This window comes from Alligator mississippiensis, chromosome 7 (assembly GCF_030867095.1).
Source record: "Alligator mississippiensis isolate rAllMis1 chromosome 7, rAllMis1, whole genome shotgun sequence".
In the NCBI taxonomy this organism is placed as follows: domain Eukaryota; kingdom Metazoa; phylum Chordata; order Crocodylia; family Alligatoridae; genus Alligator; species Alligator mississippiensis.
In genome coordinates, this window is record NC_081830.1 from 29,746,286 (window position 1) to 29,762,296 (window position 16,011).

The 16,011-nt window shown below is 44.7% G+C and overlaps 1 protein-coding gene across 7 annotated transcripts in view; it reads left to right on the plus strand.

The window, feature by feature from the left end:
• VPS8 (VPS8 subunit of CORVET complex) overlaps window positions 1-16,011 on the plus strand; it is a 167,635-nt gene that overhangs the window by 47,029 nt on the left and 104,595 nt on the right. For all 7 annotated transcript variants that reach the window (XM_059730747.1, XM_059730749.1, XM_059730752.1 and 4 more), the window contains 8 exons: window positions 307-353; window positions 2,074-2,163; window positions 5,105-5,151; window positions 6,424-6,646; window positions 8,018-8,107; window positions 11,372-11,423; window positions 11,870-11,912; window positions 13,675-13,747. In XM_059730747.1, coding sequence (XP_059586730.1) covers window positions 307-353; window positions 2,074-2,163; window positions 5,105-5,151; window positions 6,424-6,646; window positions 8,018-8,107; window positions 11,372-11,423; window positions 11,870-11,912; window positions 13,675-13,747 — 665 coding nt within the window. The remainder of the gene's footprint in view (window positions 1-306; window positions 354-2,073; window positions 2,164-5,104; window positions 5,152-6,423; window positions 6,647-8,017; window positions 8,108-11,371; window positions 11,424-11,869; window positions 11,913-13,674; window positions 13,748-16,011) is intronic.

The following is a 16,011-nucleotide window of genomic DNA, read 5'->3' on the forward strand; positions in this document are numbered from 1 at the left end:
GAGCAACAGCACATCTGTCCACGGCCTCAGTCCTCTCTTAAATGATAGCGTCCAGAGCTGGACTCTTTCAAAATCTGTTCCCAAACATTTAGGAAATCATATCTAAGTTACTGTTTAGATGTAGAGTAGATTCCACGTTTTACAAGGATAAAAACAATGCACTGAATCAGCTAAAGGATTGCTGGAGTTACGCTTCTGTTGTCTTTTGTCAGCATCTGAGCTGTGGGAGTTGAAGGCAGTCTGTTTCCACTTGCAAGTTTGAGGAGAAATTCTGGAGATTTTGACATTTATTGTTTTTCTTCCTAGGGTTGTCCGGAGATGTCGGCAAGCGAAAGGCAGTCATTGCAGACAGAGTAAGTTGTTTTTGATTCCTGTTCATTGTTTTTAATCTGTTCCAAATCCCACTCTCGTGCATATTGATACTGCACTAATATGTTCCACAACTGTTGTCAGCAGAAAGGGCCACAGAAATCAATTTGCCCCTCCATGGGGTGCAACACATAGTGTAGGATTTTTTTTTGGCGTGCCTTTCATTTGGTCCCAGGCACACTGGTGGTGTGCATGTTTTGGGCACAAAGCCACCTGCATGGTGTGATATGTGGCCTTGCTAGCAGGCCCTTGACAGTAAGGCCCCAGCTGTCTGCTGCCTCTTTCTTCCACCTCTGGCATTGCCAGCATGTAACCTTTGTGAGCAAGATTACTTAGCCCCACTGTTGGCAAATATCCTGCATGTACCCAGCTCCCAGCCTGCCTGCCAGTGGATACCCAGCCATTCATATACCTCCTGGCTTATTGCTGCCAGCTGACCCTTTCCTGTGGCCCATAGGAGTCTTGCTGTTGGTTGTGATTCTTAATGAAGCAATACTGAGTTTCAGTGAAAACCAACTGGGAGGAAGCTTCAACCTTCTCATTCCTGAGCATTCATATTCAACTGTCTCATTCCTGAACATCTCTTAGATCACGGGGACCTGAACTCCTCCCCAGTGGTTTCCAACAGTAAAAGTCCTTTGCAGTAATTCAATGTAAATGATCGAACAGAGGCTGCCACCTTGACTTGTTCTGAGGACCCTGCATGTTGGAGGGATGACTGGCACTGCCTGAGAAGCATCTGTGGTTTCACTGACCTTGGGAGAGTTCCTGTGCTGCACAGGAGGAGATGGCCTGGGGGCAGCTATAGTGCAAGACTCAGTAACACTGCTGCAGCAACAGCTATTTGGAAGCAAAATGAGGCAGCATTCTAGCTAGGCTCTGCACATCTCGCATTCCTGCTTTTGCACAGTGACAACCTGGACAAACCAAACAATCTGCATGCAACACGGATAAAGGGTGCCAGAACTTCCATTTATATTGAGCACCTCCTGTAGTTACAGAAACACCCTCAGTAGAACAAACACAGGAACTTTTAGGTAGGCTGAACCCCTTCTCAAGTTCCAGTGGCTCCGTTCAAAGCTGACATCTCGGGAAAGGATGCTGGAAAGGCCACTGGCACTCTTCCCAATGGAGGGTGTTCCAGTTCTTTGTAAGGACTTCCTTGTCGGATCTTTAACACACAGCACCCAGAGTTACAGGGTTTTGACACTAGTGCAAATTGTGCTAACTCATTTTGTGTTCTGTTTGGCCCGTTGGGGTTTTTTTGCTAATGACTTGAGCTGATCAGCTCCTCAGTTCTGTAAATTTTTACTCTCTGTACACAATCCATCATGTCAGTGGAAATCTTCTCACGTTGGAATCAGGCTGATGGGTTGATTGCCCTTGCTCAGAGCAGGCTACAGAAGCAGCTACAGCTCTCCCTAGGGCTGCATCTCTTAGCAGCCTACTTTGTGGAGATCATTGGGCCACAGACTACAGGGCAGTACAGCCGTTCCTCTATCCTGTGCTCCCTATTTCTTCCTGTCCACTAGTACTCTGGACCCCCAGATGGTGACCACAGGGCTCATGGTGCCACCAACTCCAGGGTCCTGTATGTGCATAAATAGTGTACAGCATAAATAGTGTAAGGACTTAAGGTCCCACCCTGTGAGAGAGCTATACTCAAGTACCTGAGTGCATTTCTCATGGCTTCCTTTCATCCAGATGGTTGAAATCCTTCTCCATTACACTGATCGAACTCTGAAGAAGTGTCCCGACCAGGGAAAAATCCAAGTGATGGAACAACATTTTCAGGTACAGTGCCTGACCTGGCTCTTTGATATTTGTGATCAAGTTGTTGCTTTTTCTTTGAATGGTTTTGATTTATATATATAAAACTGCTTTTAAAAGAAGCATCTTGAAAAGCATCTTGAGCAGCGAACTGTATTATGTGTGTTAAGATGAGTATTAGGTACTAATTACTAGCAGTCAGTTGATAGTTGTCATTGGTGTCATTGTATTAGACATTGGTGAAATTCCCTTTTGTGCTTTATCACAGCCTGAGGAGAAATTCTCTCCAAGCCAGCGACATGTGGAGCTTGAGTGCCATGCTTCCCAGTTTGTGTGACTGGTTTTAAAATACTCAAAGAGCAGAAAGCCTCTTCCAGGAGACAGCCTGTGCCTACCATCTGAGCAGGAAATGACATCATGACCAATAAATGGTTCATATTTCTAATTTATGTTTATAGAGGAAGTGTAAGGTCTTCATTAGATGTCTGTAGAGCAGTTGTTGTCTCCTTCAGGAGGCTCGTTCAGCACTTTTAAATATTGTTCATGTTAGTTCTTTGTTGGAGTTGAGCCTCTCTGAGCAATGGCCTGACAAAGTCCAGCAAGGCTAGAAGGGTGAAGTTTAAAAATGTCAAGTCAGGTAGTATCCATAGGATAAATTTGTTTGGCATTCTGGATGCCAACTGAAAAGGTGTAAGGGTTTGTCATGATGGAATAAGCTACTGTGTGATTGTGTTTTTTTGCTAGGGGAGTGAGGGCCATGATAGCTTGGCACATGGGGAGCAGACCACCTTTTTGAGCTCCAGTACCAATATATCTGGCGTGTCAGAGGGGGCTTTCCAAGGCCAGCACTCTGTCAGAGAAATGGTCATTTGCTCTTCAGTTCAGGTTTTGGAGTTGCTCTTGAGCTCAGGCTTAGGAGAGGGGTAGATTTTATCCCTGCAGCTGGGAGAATCATAGGGGTGTATTTAATATTCCAAATCCTGTAATCATTCTGCCAGGCTCCTTCTAAGGGTCAGGAGGTAGGGAGATTAGCTGCCTCAGATTTTCCCCGGTGCCGGAGTTATCATTCTTGTTAGATGAGGCTCCAAACATTTTGGAAAACGCCTCAGAAATGAACGCTTGTTCCTGAGAGACCAAGCTATTTTCTGAAAATCCGCTGCCAAGTGAATCCAAGCCAAGCTTACTGGCTGCTGTGTGGGTTTTCTTATTCTCCCTTCTTCCAAGAGAGCTCAAATCTGTTGCCTTCTGTGGCCTATACTAAACCCATCTGTTCAATCAGGGTTTTGCTGCTGGGTGGTGGACAAGCATGTTTGTTTCAGGTTTTTTACTACTAGTTTGGGGTAAATCTGCCTCTATTTGAGATCAGCCAACCAGCCTTTCAAAAAAGTATGTGCATGTGTGGGGGTTTTTTTTTTTCTTCAGATGGGAACACCCTGAGCTAAAATAAAGCCAAACCCTATGTTATTTCACCATTAACACTTAAAACTAACTTCTTGTCCTAGGCACTGTCCTTACCAACTATTAGGAGATTGTTAAAACCCCTAAAATGTCCTTATTCTGTGGCTTCACTGTTAGTTATTTAATGTGCTAGCTATTGGTTTCATAGAATCCTAGGGGTTCAACCCAGAATGACTGCACTGCAAAGATATATGTGGACCTCTTCTATGTCATTAGTTATAATTGGGTTTCAATTACTGAATTCCTGATTTGATTACCTTTATAGCTCAGGGATCAGCAACCTATGGCCTGGCCTGTGGGCATGGGGCTTCAGATGCTGGATTGACTAAGTGCAGGTGCGTGGGCATGTGCTAGCTGTGCTCTAGCGCCCAGGCACCACTAGTGCTTTCCCAGTGGTGGCACTGGGAGAGTGTCTGCAATCGGTGCTTTTCCCCTGTGGCTGCGGGGGGATTTGGCAGCAGTCATTTTCCCTTGTGGGGATGAGCGCCAGCTGTGGACACTCTCCCTCTGCACTGGCCCAGGGCTTAGTCCAACCTGTGGCCTGAAAAGGTTGCCAACCTCTGTTTTAGGTTTTCAGTGTGCTGGTTCACTGCAGCAACTCCTTGTTTACATTGTGTGGAGCAAATGTGTGGCTCACCAGCCCTCTTCACAGGTGGGTGGCCCAGGGGATCAAAAAATGGTCTGACCTTGAGTTTGCTTGCAGGTACCTTGGTCTGGGAAACCTATGACACTTTCTATTGCAGTGACAAAAATGCAACGACCATTGGTGTGCTGCCTCTCTCCCCCACACTTCACCTTACTGTCGGACACTCAGACTGGGGGGTGAGCCTGTAGCAGCCTTAGAGGACATCCCCTACAGCATGTGATAGAGGGGCTTGTGAGGAGCTGAGTTGTCGGCTGCAGTAGAAGGGAGGAGAGAACCCTCCTGTCTAGGCAACAAAGAGAATAGAAAAATGAAAGCATTTTCCAGCAGCCTAGAAACCTGGGGGATACTTCCTGCTCCTACCCCTTCACCACAGCTTTAAAAGGTGAAGTTAGTAGTGCTCCATCTCATCTACCACGGGATGCTTGTAAAGGTTTTGAAACTGCAGCTTGCAGCAGGCGAGACGAGTTCTGTGCTCGCGTAGCTGCCAGTGCCCTCGCTCTCCCTTCCCTGTTCTGCAGTTGTGCTGCATCCACATGGTGAGTATTGTCCAAAGAGAAATCATCTGGGTGTTATCCAGCATGATGAGGCCCTTACCTTCACAGAGCTTTTTAGCACTGTCGTACCGCTGATAAACAACTAATAAACAATTTGGGAAGTCTGGTGCTTTGTTTGGAGCTGGGCTGTGGTAGAACATATTTTTTTTTTCATTCAGGCAAAGAACTAAACACACAAGCTGTCTGTTTTGTGTGAATAAATTGCTGATCCGGTACCATTTCCCTTATTTGCTCTGTTTGATACTCTTGCCATTCAAGAGTACCTTGTGCCGAACTGTCTGATGCTTTCTTTGTGATCCTTCCCTAGGACATGGTGCCCGTCATAGTCGAGTACTGCCTCTTACTTCAGCGCACGTAAGTGGCAAGCCTGCTTGCCTGTCTTCAGGTTAATAGAGCCATAAGGATTGCTGCTGCAGACCACCCCAGTGGCCCCTTCTGGTCCTGCATGTGGCCTTTCATGATACTGTAGTCATGCTTTTCTAGGAGGTGAAAAACACCTCATAACTGGCCATTGTATAATAACTTGTTGAAACTGGAAAGTTTCTTTTAAACCCTCAATTATGCTGAATTAGGACAGCTTCTGCGTTTTAACTCTGCCTAATCTAACTGGATTTTCTTATTATCCTTGTAAGTGGTCCAGCTGTCCATGAATTACAGCAGTAAACTTGTATCTGATCTGGGCTCAGCAGGTTTTTATGGTGGATGAATCCCTATAGTAACTCACACCTTTGTTCTAGATTTTTTTTTTTTCCTTGTATCCCCGTGAAATGGATCCAACAGGCTTTTCTTTTATGACTGTTGCATTTCCCTGTCACTGTCCAGTCCAGTCCATTGAGCAAACAGCTACTCTACCTAAAATATATATTCACTTTTAAACCCATTGGGTGAATTATTGAACCATGGTTTCAGTCTAATATAAGGGCAAGAGAATGATGCCTTCTTCCCTTTTCTAGTGAATCAGCTCTGGCCTGCTTCTTACTTCGTTCTACAGCTGGGAGAGTCAGACAGGATAGTGCTGGAAAAGAGGTTCTGGGTTGTCTTCTGCTTCCTGTAAAATTGCTGGGTTATTTCTATATATGGGTTTGTCAACAAACCAGGGTTACCTGGCTTTAACTAGACGAGCTTAGCTAGAGAAACTGCCTGCTGGGATGGGCTCTAGTGTGACAGTATTCAGATGTTTACACTAGCTGAGTTTATTCCTTTTGGAAAGGGAAATAAGCTATACTACTATACCTGCGTCCTCATTAGTTACACTGGCACACCTCAGATTTTGGTTCAAAAAGAATAACCTTTCACCACTGACATACCCCTGTACAAAAACTGCATGGACCCTAGTACCTCTCTGCCTGATTTCAGAAGCTACTGTTATCTAATTAACTTGACTTCATGCTCTTTTTTTGCAGGAAACTTTCCAGTTTCCCTTCTAAAAACTACAGCCTCATTAACTAACAACTATGAAGAAGCTAAACTATGCCTGCATGGGGGTAGCCCTTGTTAAGCTAAAGAATGCCAAATATTGTGAGGTTTTTTGGATGACATGATCATCAGGCAGTTAAACCATTTCATGGATCTTTCATTGTTATGGGTTGTTGAGCATTTGTCACTTTTTTTTTTTTTTCTTGTTAGGGATCTTTTATTCAGCCAGGTATATGACAAGATGAGTGAGAATTCTGTGGCCAAAGGGGTTTTCCTGGAGTGCCTGGAGCCATACATTTTAAGTGGCAAGCTGATCGGAATGACAGCTCAAGTGATGAAAGACTTGCTGCTTCACTTCCAAGATAGGAACCTGTTGGAGAACATGGAGGCCTGCATTGTGCACATGGATATCACCAGCCTCGACATACAGCAGGTGAACCTCTCCAGGAAAATACTTCCTGGAATTTCCTCTGAGCAAGAGAGAGCTGTTATTTAAGGCAGCATCCTTCACACCAACTTAAAAGGTCAAGCCGGACATGTTCAAGTGAAACTACACCCTACACCCTTCATTGTCAAACCAGCTTCATAAAATGTCTCTAAGTGTGTGGTGTTTAGGCTGGGGCCACTTGTGCCCTCAAGAGTGACTGTATTGAAAATATATGATTGATTGATTGATTGATTGATTGTGAAATGAAGCTATGCTCTGTGCACAGCATCATCTAGCTTTTAGACCAAAGCATTAGGAATCGGGCCTCTGAGGAGTAAATAGGGAGGCATGGCTTCCCTGCATCCTGGTATGAACTGGAAGCCCTCTAACAGCTACTGTCTCTTCACTCTCTTCTTAGCAGCTCACTCTGGCCAGGTCTTCTGTTGCATGGTGGGTAGGGAAAAGATAGCATGAGGCACCAAGGGGCAAAACAGTTACGCTAGTTGAAAACAGGATGGGAGCTTACTGCAGTTGAATTGGTTATAATGGTTTTTTTTATCTGTCCTGTAAGTGAAGCTAAACTACAGTATACCACCGGTTTCATTTGAGGGAAATTATTGTAGTTCAGCTTAATTTACTCTGGAATAGGAGCAGACAGGCAAAATGGTTACAGCTACATTACAGTATAGCTATAGGCACACTTTAGTAGTCGTATAATAGTTAATCTCTCTCTACATCCTCTGGCTGCTCCATTGCCTTTTTCTCTGTTGAGCAGCGAGAGTCCCACAGAGAGCAGAGTAGGAGCTTGGCTGGGTTGGCATGAATCTAAGGGGCTCCATAGCAAAGGGTGGCTTCCCTCCTTTACCCACAGCCTCCAGGAGAAGCCAGTAGAGGGCATAAGAGGAGAAGCTAAGTGCCAACACTAGTCATTGCCACTCAGTTCTCTGCCCTGGCACAGGCTGGATCTTGGTCTGTCCTCCATGCTGACTAGCTGGGTGCCAACAGTTTGGTGAGACAGTTCACCAGCCCAACACGAAGAGTGTCTTTTAGAGATTTGACCTCTCATCCCCTTGCTCCAGATTTCAGGACTGTTGAGAGAGGACCTGGATTCCTCTTTCCAGAACCACAGCCAGAGCAAGGATGCTCTAATTTCATGTGGGCTGTCAGCAATGAGCCAGGCACTTGCTTCCAGGGGTTGGAATTCTGCAAGAGTCAACTCCTGCCTTTGGAAAAAAGAGTTTTTTCTGCAAATGGGTAGGGTAAACTCTAAGCACAGACCTTTCTCTTAGGGGTACAGGAGGAGAAACTGGAAGGCTGCTGAAAGCTGTTAAGCTCTGCTGCTCAAGGAATCTCTAAATCTGCTTTATTCACCCATAGGTAGTTCTTCTTTGCTGGGAAAATCATCTCTATGATGCCATGATCTATGTCTATAACAGTGGAATGAATGACTTCCTTAGTCCAATGGAGGTAAGAAGGCTATGTGTGGTCCCCAACACTGCTTTTTAACTCTTCCTCTCTCCCCTTTTGGTTCTCCTGCCACCATTCCACCAGATGCAAGTGCTATCTACACATCTAACCTTTTTTTGAATTACACTGAAGTATTTGTGGAGTCAGTGCTTGACCTTGTCTGTGGCTTGGTATAGTCCAGCCCTGGTGTAGTATGTGTCCTCTGAGTCGGCAAATATTGCCTGTTCCTTATATTTTGAGCAAGGTAACTTTCTGCATCTCAAATCTAAGCATATCTAGTAGTGTCCAAGAGGTGCTTGGTCTCAGTGTGCTTAAATCCTGCCATGACTTTTAAAACAAGCAAATGGATTCAAATGAAAAATGTAGAAGAAATGTGACATTGGGAGATGGGTTGAAGGTTGTAGTATGAACTGCTTTGTAGCCTGGTTGCTAATGGCCGTGCTGATGATGGTGTTAGTGTACCCTACGTCACACCTTGCATTTTTGCACAATGGGGCTTCCATATGTGCGGGAATGTGAGTTTGCCCCTCTCTTTGTACCCCACACCATACAAGGTTCTTTTGTCTTCTGGGTTCCCTGCTCTCTTTGTTATCTCCAGTGTGAATGCATCCATATACAGAATCATACAGAACTGGAATAGGAGCAGCCTTTGCCTGGTGGCAAGATTTATTTCCAGTGCTGGGCATATGACCCAGTATTGATACAGCATGAAGCCATTATGGTACATGCTACTGTTGGCATCTGTTGTATCCAGACCTGATAGTGAGTGCTCTTCAGAGAGAACACTTCAGATCTCAGTGTGCTTATTATAAAGGCTTCGGTAGTGCCTACAAAATGATGGTGAAATTTGTAGTTACAGTGAGCATTATATCCTTTTGTGTGTGTAAAATCTGTCATCCAATTTATAACACTTCAGCTTGGAGTTAATTTTCTGTGAAATTACAAGTGAATCCTGGCTAACTTAGGAGGTGGTAAAAGAGGATGCTTGTAAAAGAGGATACTTTGAATTCTAGACTGTCTAAAGTTTTCTTTGCTTCTGTTTCACTAACTGGCTTGCTTGTTAAGAGCTCACAGATTAGGCCCATGTAGCTGTAGAAACTCCCACAGGAGAGGATGGCTTTATAGCACTGGAGATTTTCAAAGCAGTGGAAGGGGGGGTTAACCATTAATTTTACTGGAAGACATGGCAGGCACTGCCTTGGGAATCTCAGCTTGCATTTCAGCATTATTCATTAGAATGGTTTCTCTCAAAGCTGGTGGATAATGGCTTTACAAGCAATGCATCCTGTGACCCAGTAAGTGGATTGTTCAAACATACAGTGCTCTACTGCCTGCCCCATCTGCACAGCCACAGTTCCTCACCAGCCCCTCAACCTCCATTGCCTACATCCCACTGACTTATACCAATGTCTTCATGTCCCCATTTGACAAACCTCTACAGCTCCTTGTGGGCAAATCCCAGTTAGTTTCTCAAGCAGCCCAAAGCCCTTGCTGTTGGAATTGCAAACAGTGCTTTCCAAAGCAAGAAGGTTCTTTTGCTCTCTGTCCAGGACACAGGTGCTGGAGAAGGGTGCTACGGGTGACTTGTGTCTGGTCACCCCAAGAAGATGAGGTATGGTGGTTTCCTTGAGGCACATTTTGTGGCTGCTTGAACTTTTACTGTGTGTAGAGTGCAGAGCAACACAGATCTAACAAACTCAAGTAGGTTCTTGGTTTGGGGCTTGTTCTACTGAGTCTGGCTGGTGGTTGGGAGATTTGTAGGGGTCGGAGGAGAAACAGCGAGGCCGAGTAGGCGTCAGGAGTAGGGGAACAGAGCAGGTCAGTGGTGGTTTCTCCTGCTGTAAAACTTGGGGAGAAACTAGACCTTGCCCTCCACTTGGAGGTGTCTCCCCAAGAAATACAAGTTATAAAACATAAGTTATAAAAGGCATAGTCACAGGGGTGAATCCAGGTGGGATGCTGTTGCACCTCTCTTTGATTTCTGCTCCACCCAAAGTTTAATACGAACTGCCTAGCAGTGGCAACAGCATTTCTGTCCAGGCAGCAGTGAGGGAATCACTGGACTTCATGGTTCATGATAATCTACCTGGTTCCTTCTAAACTTTCATTCCCCAGGTGTTAAATCCCCCTGTCCTTTTTTTTTTTTTTTTTTTTTAATGGTCTTCAAGTTCCATAATCAGGCTGTCTTTTCTTTTGCAGTTCTACTGTCTGTTAGCTGCCCCAGATAATGTAGCTCCCTTTTCACAGCCCTGCAAACTGTTTTTAACTAGCTAAAAGTATAAACTCAAGTTAATGCAGGTGAACATCAACTCAGGTGTGGAAATGACTTTCAGTGAAGCGTTCGATGTACTGTCAGCATGCTCAAGAAGGCTAGATTTTCTTTTAAGAATCTGCAAGAGATGTGGATGTAATTCTAATGACAACAGGACTAAAAAATCTTTTTATTTTTGTATAGTTTCTTGTGGGTTATTTTAATACATAATATATGATATAGCAAATTAGTTCACATTCCAGTAAAGTTATATTTGCTTTTGCTTTGATTTTAAACTGTAGCCGTAGGCATCTAACATGTTAGTAAAGCTAGTTTCTGTTTACCTGGATAAAAATGTGTGTTGTGTTTATATATGGTGAGGCATCACACCATCTGCACCCCCCTTTTCCAAAATCCTACATCCACCCATGGTTAGAAGGCAGGGCAGATTTGAATCTAGAATAACCACTTCATCAAGTGTATATGTGCGTGCGCGCATGCACACACATGCACATGTGTGTGTGCGCACGCACGCACACACACATATTATAAGGTGCAAATCACCCTGTCTTTACATAAGCACTGGACTGTTATGAAGCAATGAAGATTCACCAGACAAAGCTTCTTTCTGATGGGCCTGGGAGGTCCATTTGATGAAGCTACTCTGGTAAGATCATAACATGATTGTTAGATAGAGAAAATGCCTAGCTAACATTAACAGACAAGGTTCTTTGGGTAAATGGGATCTTTTATTAGACCAACTGAATAGTTGGAAAAAATGTTCTTTACAAGCTTTTGGGCACAGGCTTGTAAAGAACAATCTAACATGAAGATGTTTGGGCACCTTTCCCTTTCATGCCCTCTCCTGTTGTAAAACTTGGGGAGAAACTAGTTTGCCCTCTCTTGGGGAGACACCTCCAAGTAATACAAGTTATAAAACAAGTTGTAAAATGACATTGCCTTGTTCTCATTGATCTGATACTGAGATTTTTTTCTTTCCAATGTTGTTTCAGAGGTTGTTCAAAGTCATCGCTCCTCCACTGAGTGCTGGGAAGTCTCTCACAGGTACTAAATACTTTCTTTTAAGGACTTGTGACTTTGATACTGTTGGACATTTCTAGTACTTTTTGTCATCTTAAACCTATCTATTCCCTGATAACTTCTAACATAGGGAGGTGAGAGGGGAAAATGGTGTCACAGTTCGAGATTTCAGACTTAGGATGTATTTCCAATCTGTTCAGGGTTGCCTGCCTGCCTGCCATTTCTAGATTGTTCAAGCAACTAACTTTCTAGTACAAGCAGGCTGCAAAGATCGATTTTTTTTTTTTTTTTTTTTTCCATATGCCATAATTTTTATATAGAAGACTGTACTCTAAGATCACTTTTATTGCGGATAAAATTATATACTTAGGCAAATGAGATTTCTCTCCATCTTCTGTAAGTAAAGATTAGGCATTGTTACGATCAGCTGTTGGGAGAAAAAGTGATTGGTGGCTTTTTATGTTTTTTAGATGAGCAGGTCGTGATGGGCAACAAGCTTCTAGTTTATATAAGGTAAGAGACTTTCAGAATGTATATGGGTAGCATGGTGGCATTTAGTGGGCTGCATGTCACGTGTTTACGTTGTTATGGAGGTACTAATCCTCCTGACACCTCTGTAACATGCAGCTGGTGGAATTTTGTGTCTGTCTTGCTTTTGACTACATGATCCTAGTGATCATGGCTGTCTATTCACTCCATGAAAAAGAGTGCTATCTTCCTTATGCAACTAGTTTAACGTAGGCAGAAGTGCAGTGACTCATGGTTTCACATCCTCCAAGTTGCATAGTGGGATTAAAATTCTGGTGTTTCTGACTCTTCCTTCTGCTTATCTCAGGCTGGAAACAGATGTTGCCTTTGTGTCACTGTAAATGTTTCTTTGGTGGTACAAAGGCCAAGCAGATGGACATCCTTGTCCCTTGTTGTTCCACAGATGCCCAAAATGTGGTGATGGCAATAGATGTTTAGATTCATAGATGTTTGTAGCTAGAAGGGACCTCACAAGGTTGTCAGGTCCAGCCCCCTTGTGTTTGGGCAGGAAAAACTACCTGGGGTCAGATGACACCAGCAGTATACACTTGTGCTGCTGTTTAGCAGCAGATGTGTTTGCTTTATGGCAGGAGAACATGGGCAGCCTGGAGCTGACTGCACTCTCCTGTTACCCTGGGCAGGTGCTCCTGGGGCTTCAAGGGCCTGTTCCTAAGGTGCACAGAGTCCTCTATTTGCAGAGGTGTGTCCTGGGATCTCCAGCAGGGTTTTCCTTGGTCACATATCTGCATGTGGGGTTCCCCTGTTTGCAGCTATCCTACAAGAACGGACCCTGGGAGTGGCAGGTGCCCGACCCTGTGGGTCAACAGGTGACAGCTGTGTTATTGCATCTTGTTATCTATGACAAGTCCTGTCACAGTTGATCCGCTTCATTTGACAATGCCTGTTTATAGCCTCACAAGGCCATAGTACAAATGCTTCTCCTATCTTCAGCGTGTTGCATTAGAGCAGTAGTTTTCAACCTTTTTTTCATTTGCGGGCCCCTTTGGAAATTTTGAATGGAGATGTAGACCCCTTTGAATTGTAAGTGTGGGTATTCACATACTTTTGATTGATCATAGTAATCTTTTGTAGGCCCCTTAAATATAGTCTGTGGACCCTTAGGGGTCTGCGGACCACAGGTTGAAAACCCCTGTATTAGAGGCTTGGTCCCAGTGTCCCTTCAGCAGTATCCAGAGCAGAGTGGTCCACCTGCTGTAGGACTGCATAGCTCAGAAATCCATATTTTATCTCTTGAGCTATCACTCCAGGAAGATGCTATGATCTAAGTGCAGCTTGTTGTAGTCCACTTTTGTGCATCCTCCTCAGTTGTCAGTCATTTGTATGGGACTGTCATCATTGTGAGACTGTGGAGTGGTGGCTAATGATCTATTCCATCCTTGGGAAATCTGAGCAAACCAAATCCAAGACTGTGGCATCTCTAAGGCGATCCAGTGCTCTCCCAGTGCTGTTTTGAGGAACTGCAAGTTTTCCACCTTCTGCTTCTGATGCTGTGTAGCTGGTGCTTCTTGTTGTGTTCAATGCACAGAGATTTCTGTGGGATGACAACACTGCTGTCCAAGATGCAGGCTTAGCCATTTGCTGATGCTTTGAGATAAAGATTTTTTTTAAATTTGTACAGAACAGTAGGCACTTCAGAAGAGACTGTGTTGCTGTTCACGTGCTTCGGGACCTGGGGGTGCTTTGGCAGTGTTTTGCTTGTAACCCTGGCTTCTGTGCTTCCCCACAGCTGCTGTTTGGCAGGTCGTGCTTACCCGTTGGGTGATATTCCTGAAGATCTGGTTCCCTTGGTTAAAAACCAGGTGAGGACACTCACTCTAATGGCTGTTTGGTGTAAGACAATAAAGTGATTCCTTTACCTCTTTTTGCACTGGATAGGCTTGTGATAGAAAACTGCTGCAGCTAGGGGCCCTGCAGTCCTCTGATCCCATAACGCACTCTCTTCTGATCTCCGTAAAGTGGTGTGAGCAAAACTAGCACTGAGCTTTAAGGAACTATTACTGTAGCCTGACTGCATCTTATGAGCTCTAATGAGAATCCATTTGAACCTCTCAGAGTAGTGCCCCTATTCTTGCACTGTCTATGCACCAGAAGGATCCCTGACCTGTGGATTTTTGTTCCTGAGCTACAGGACAAATAAGTTTGCGTGTGCCAATCTTGCCATCATTCTAAAAATTAGGTTCTGTTCCTAATTAAGTAAAAAACTGGTCTGCTGACTTAGGGCTTTTGCTACAAAAACAATTAAGGAGTTTAGTACAGTTTGGGAGAACTTGGGGAAAGCTGAGGCCTGTAGAAACTTGTCTCCAAAAAAAATATGGCAGAAGGACAGTTGTCTTCTGAAGTTGGTGCTGCACTGTCCACAAGGGGAATAGCCATCTCTTAGGCTGAAAGGCTAAGGCTCCCCCTCCTTAGGTAGGCTGTTGTTGCCTTGTATTCCCCATATCAGTATTCCGTTTGAGGTAGAGAGGGAGCAAGTGACTTGGGATTTGATTTTTTTTTTTTTTTTTTTTTTTTTTTTTGTAAATGCCATACATGTGTATGTGTATCTGTGTACACAGCATTGACTCTTTCAGGTATCCAAAGAAGACCTTTCTTTGCCACTTATTTAGCTTGAAAGACACAGGTGTCAACAGCCTTTCCAATGTCCCCTCCCCACCCTGCCCTAATTCTGACTGACTTCTGACTGGTCAAGAAACTTCCATGTCAGATGTTGTCTAGCTCTAAATGCTGTTTGCTTGGCATCTTGTTGGGGTCGGAGCCACAAGGCAGAAAATCCAGTTTTTTTCTGAAGATCTATTGTGAAATGACCTGACCTAGTTATGCATGTTTATCTGCTGAGCTCTTATATCTATTGTCAGGCCAGGCCTCTCTTGGTTTGGTACATGTAAATCAGTACAGTCTGCTCCATGATTGGGTTGTCAGCAACTAAACCAGCACCCCCACATCTGCTAGCCTGGGTGAGGAGGACATGTGGACACCCAACAGGACTAAAAACAAGACCTGTCAAAGGGCAGGTGAGCTCGTGCCAGTGGCCATCCATACCTGGAGAAGAGATGGGTGCCACCAGGACACTGCCTGAAGAATCACCAATGATGCAAAGGAACTCAACTAACCTAGGGTTCATATATTCATAGATGCTAGGGTTGGAAGGGACCTCAACAGATCAAGTCTGACCCCCTGCCTGGCCAGGAAAGAGTGCTGGGGTCAGATGCCTATCCAGCCTTCTCTTAAAGACCCCCAAGGTAGGGGAGAGCACCACCTCCCTTGGATGCCCATTCCAAATTTTGACCACCCTTACTGTGAAGATTTTCCTGTTGTCTAGTGTAAATCTACTCTGTCAGTTTGTGACCACTGTTCCTTGTTACCCCAAGAGGTGCCCTGGTGAACAGAGCATCTCCGATCCCTTGCTGCGTCCCCCTAATGAATTTGTAGGTGGCCACAAGATCACTTCTCAGCCTTCTCTTGTGAAGGCTGAAGAGGTCCAGGTCCCTTAGTCTCTCCTCATAGGGCTTGTCCTGTAGGCCCCATACGATATGAGTGGTCCTTCTCTGGACCCTCTCAAGGCTATCCACATCCTTCTTAAAGCACGGTGCTCAAAACTGGACGCAGTACTCCAACTGCAGTCTGACCAATGCCACATAGAAGGGAAGTACCACCTCCTTGGAACTATTTGTCATGCATCTGCTGATGCATGATAAAGTGCGGTTAGCTTTGCTGATGATTTCACCACACTGATGACTCATGTTCATCTTGGAGTCTGCTATGACTCCGAGATCCCTCTTCGCTACTGTGCTGCTGAGAGGGTCATTTCCCAGCCAGTAGGTGTGCTGGATATTTTTACGTCCTAGGTGCAGCAGTCTGTATTTGTCCTTGCTGAACTGCATCCTATTGTGTTCTGCCCACTTTTCCAACCTGCCCAGGTCTGCCTGCAATAGTTCCCTACCCTCTGGAGTGCTCACTTCACCCCACAATTTAGTATCATCCACACACTTGCACAGAGTACACTTCACACTCACATCCAAGTCACTGATGAAGACATTGAAGAGTACAGGTCCAAGGATCAGCC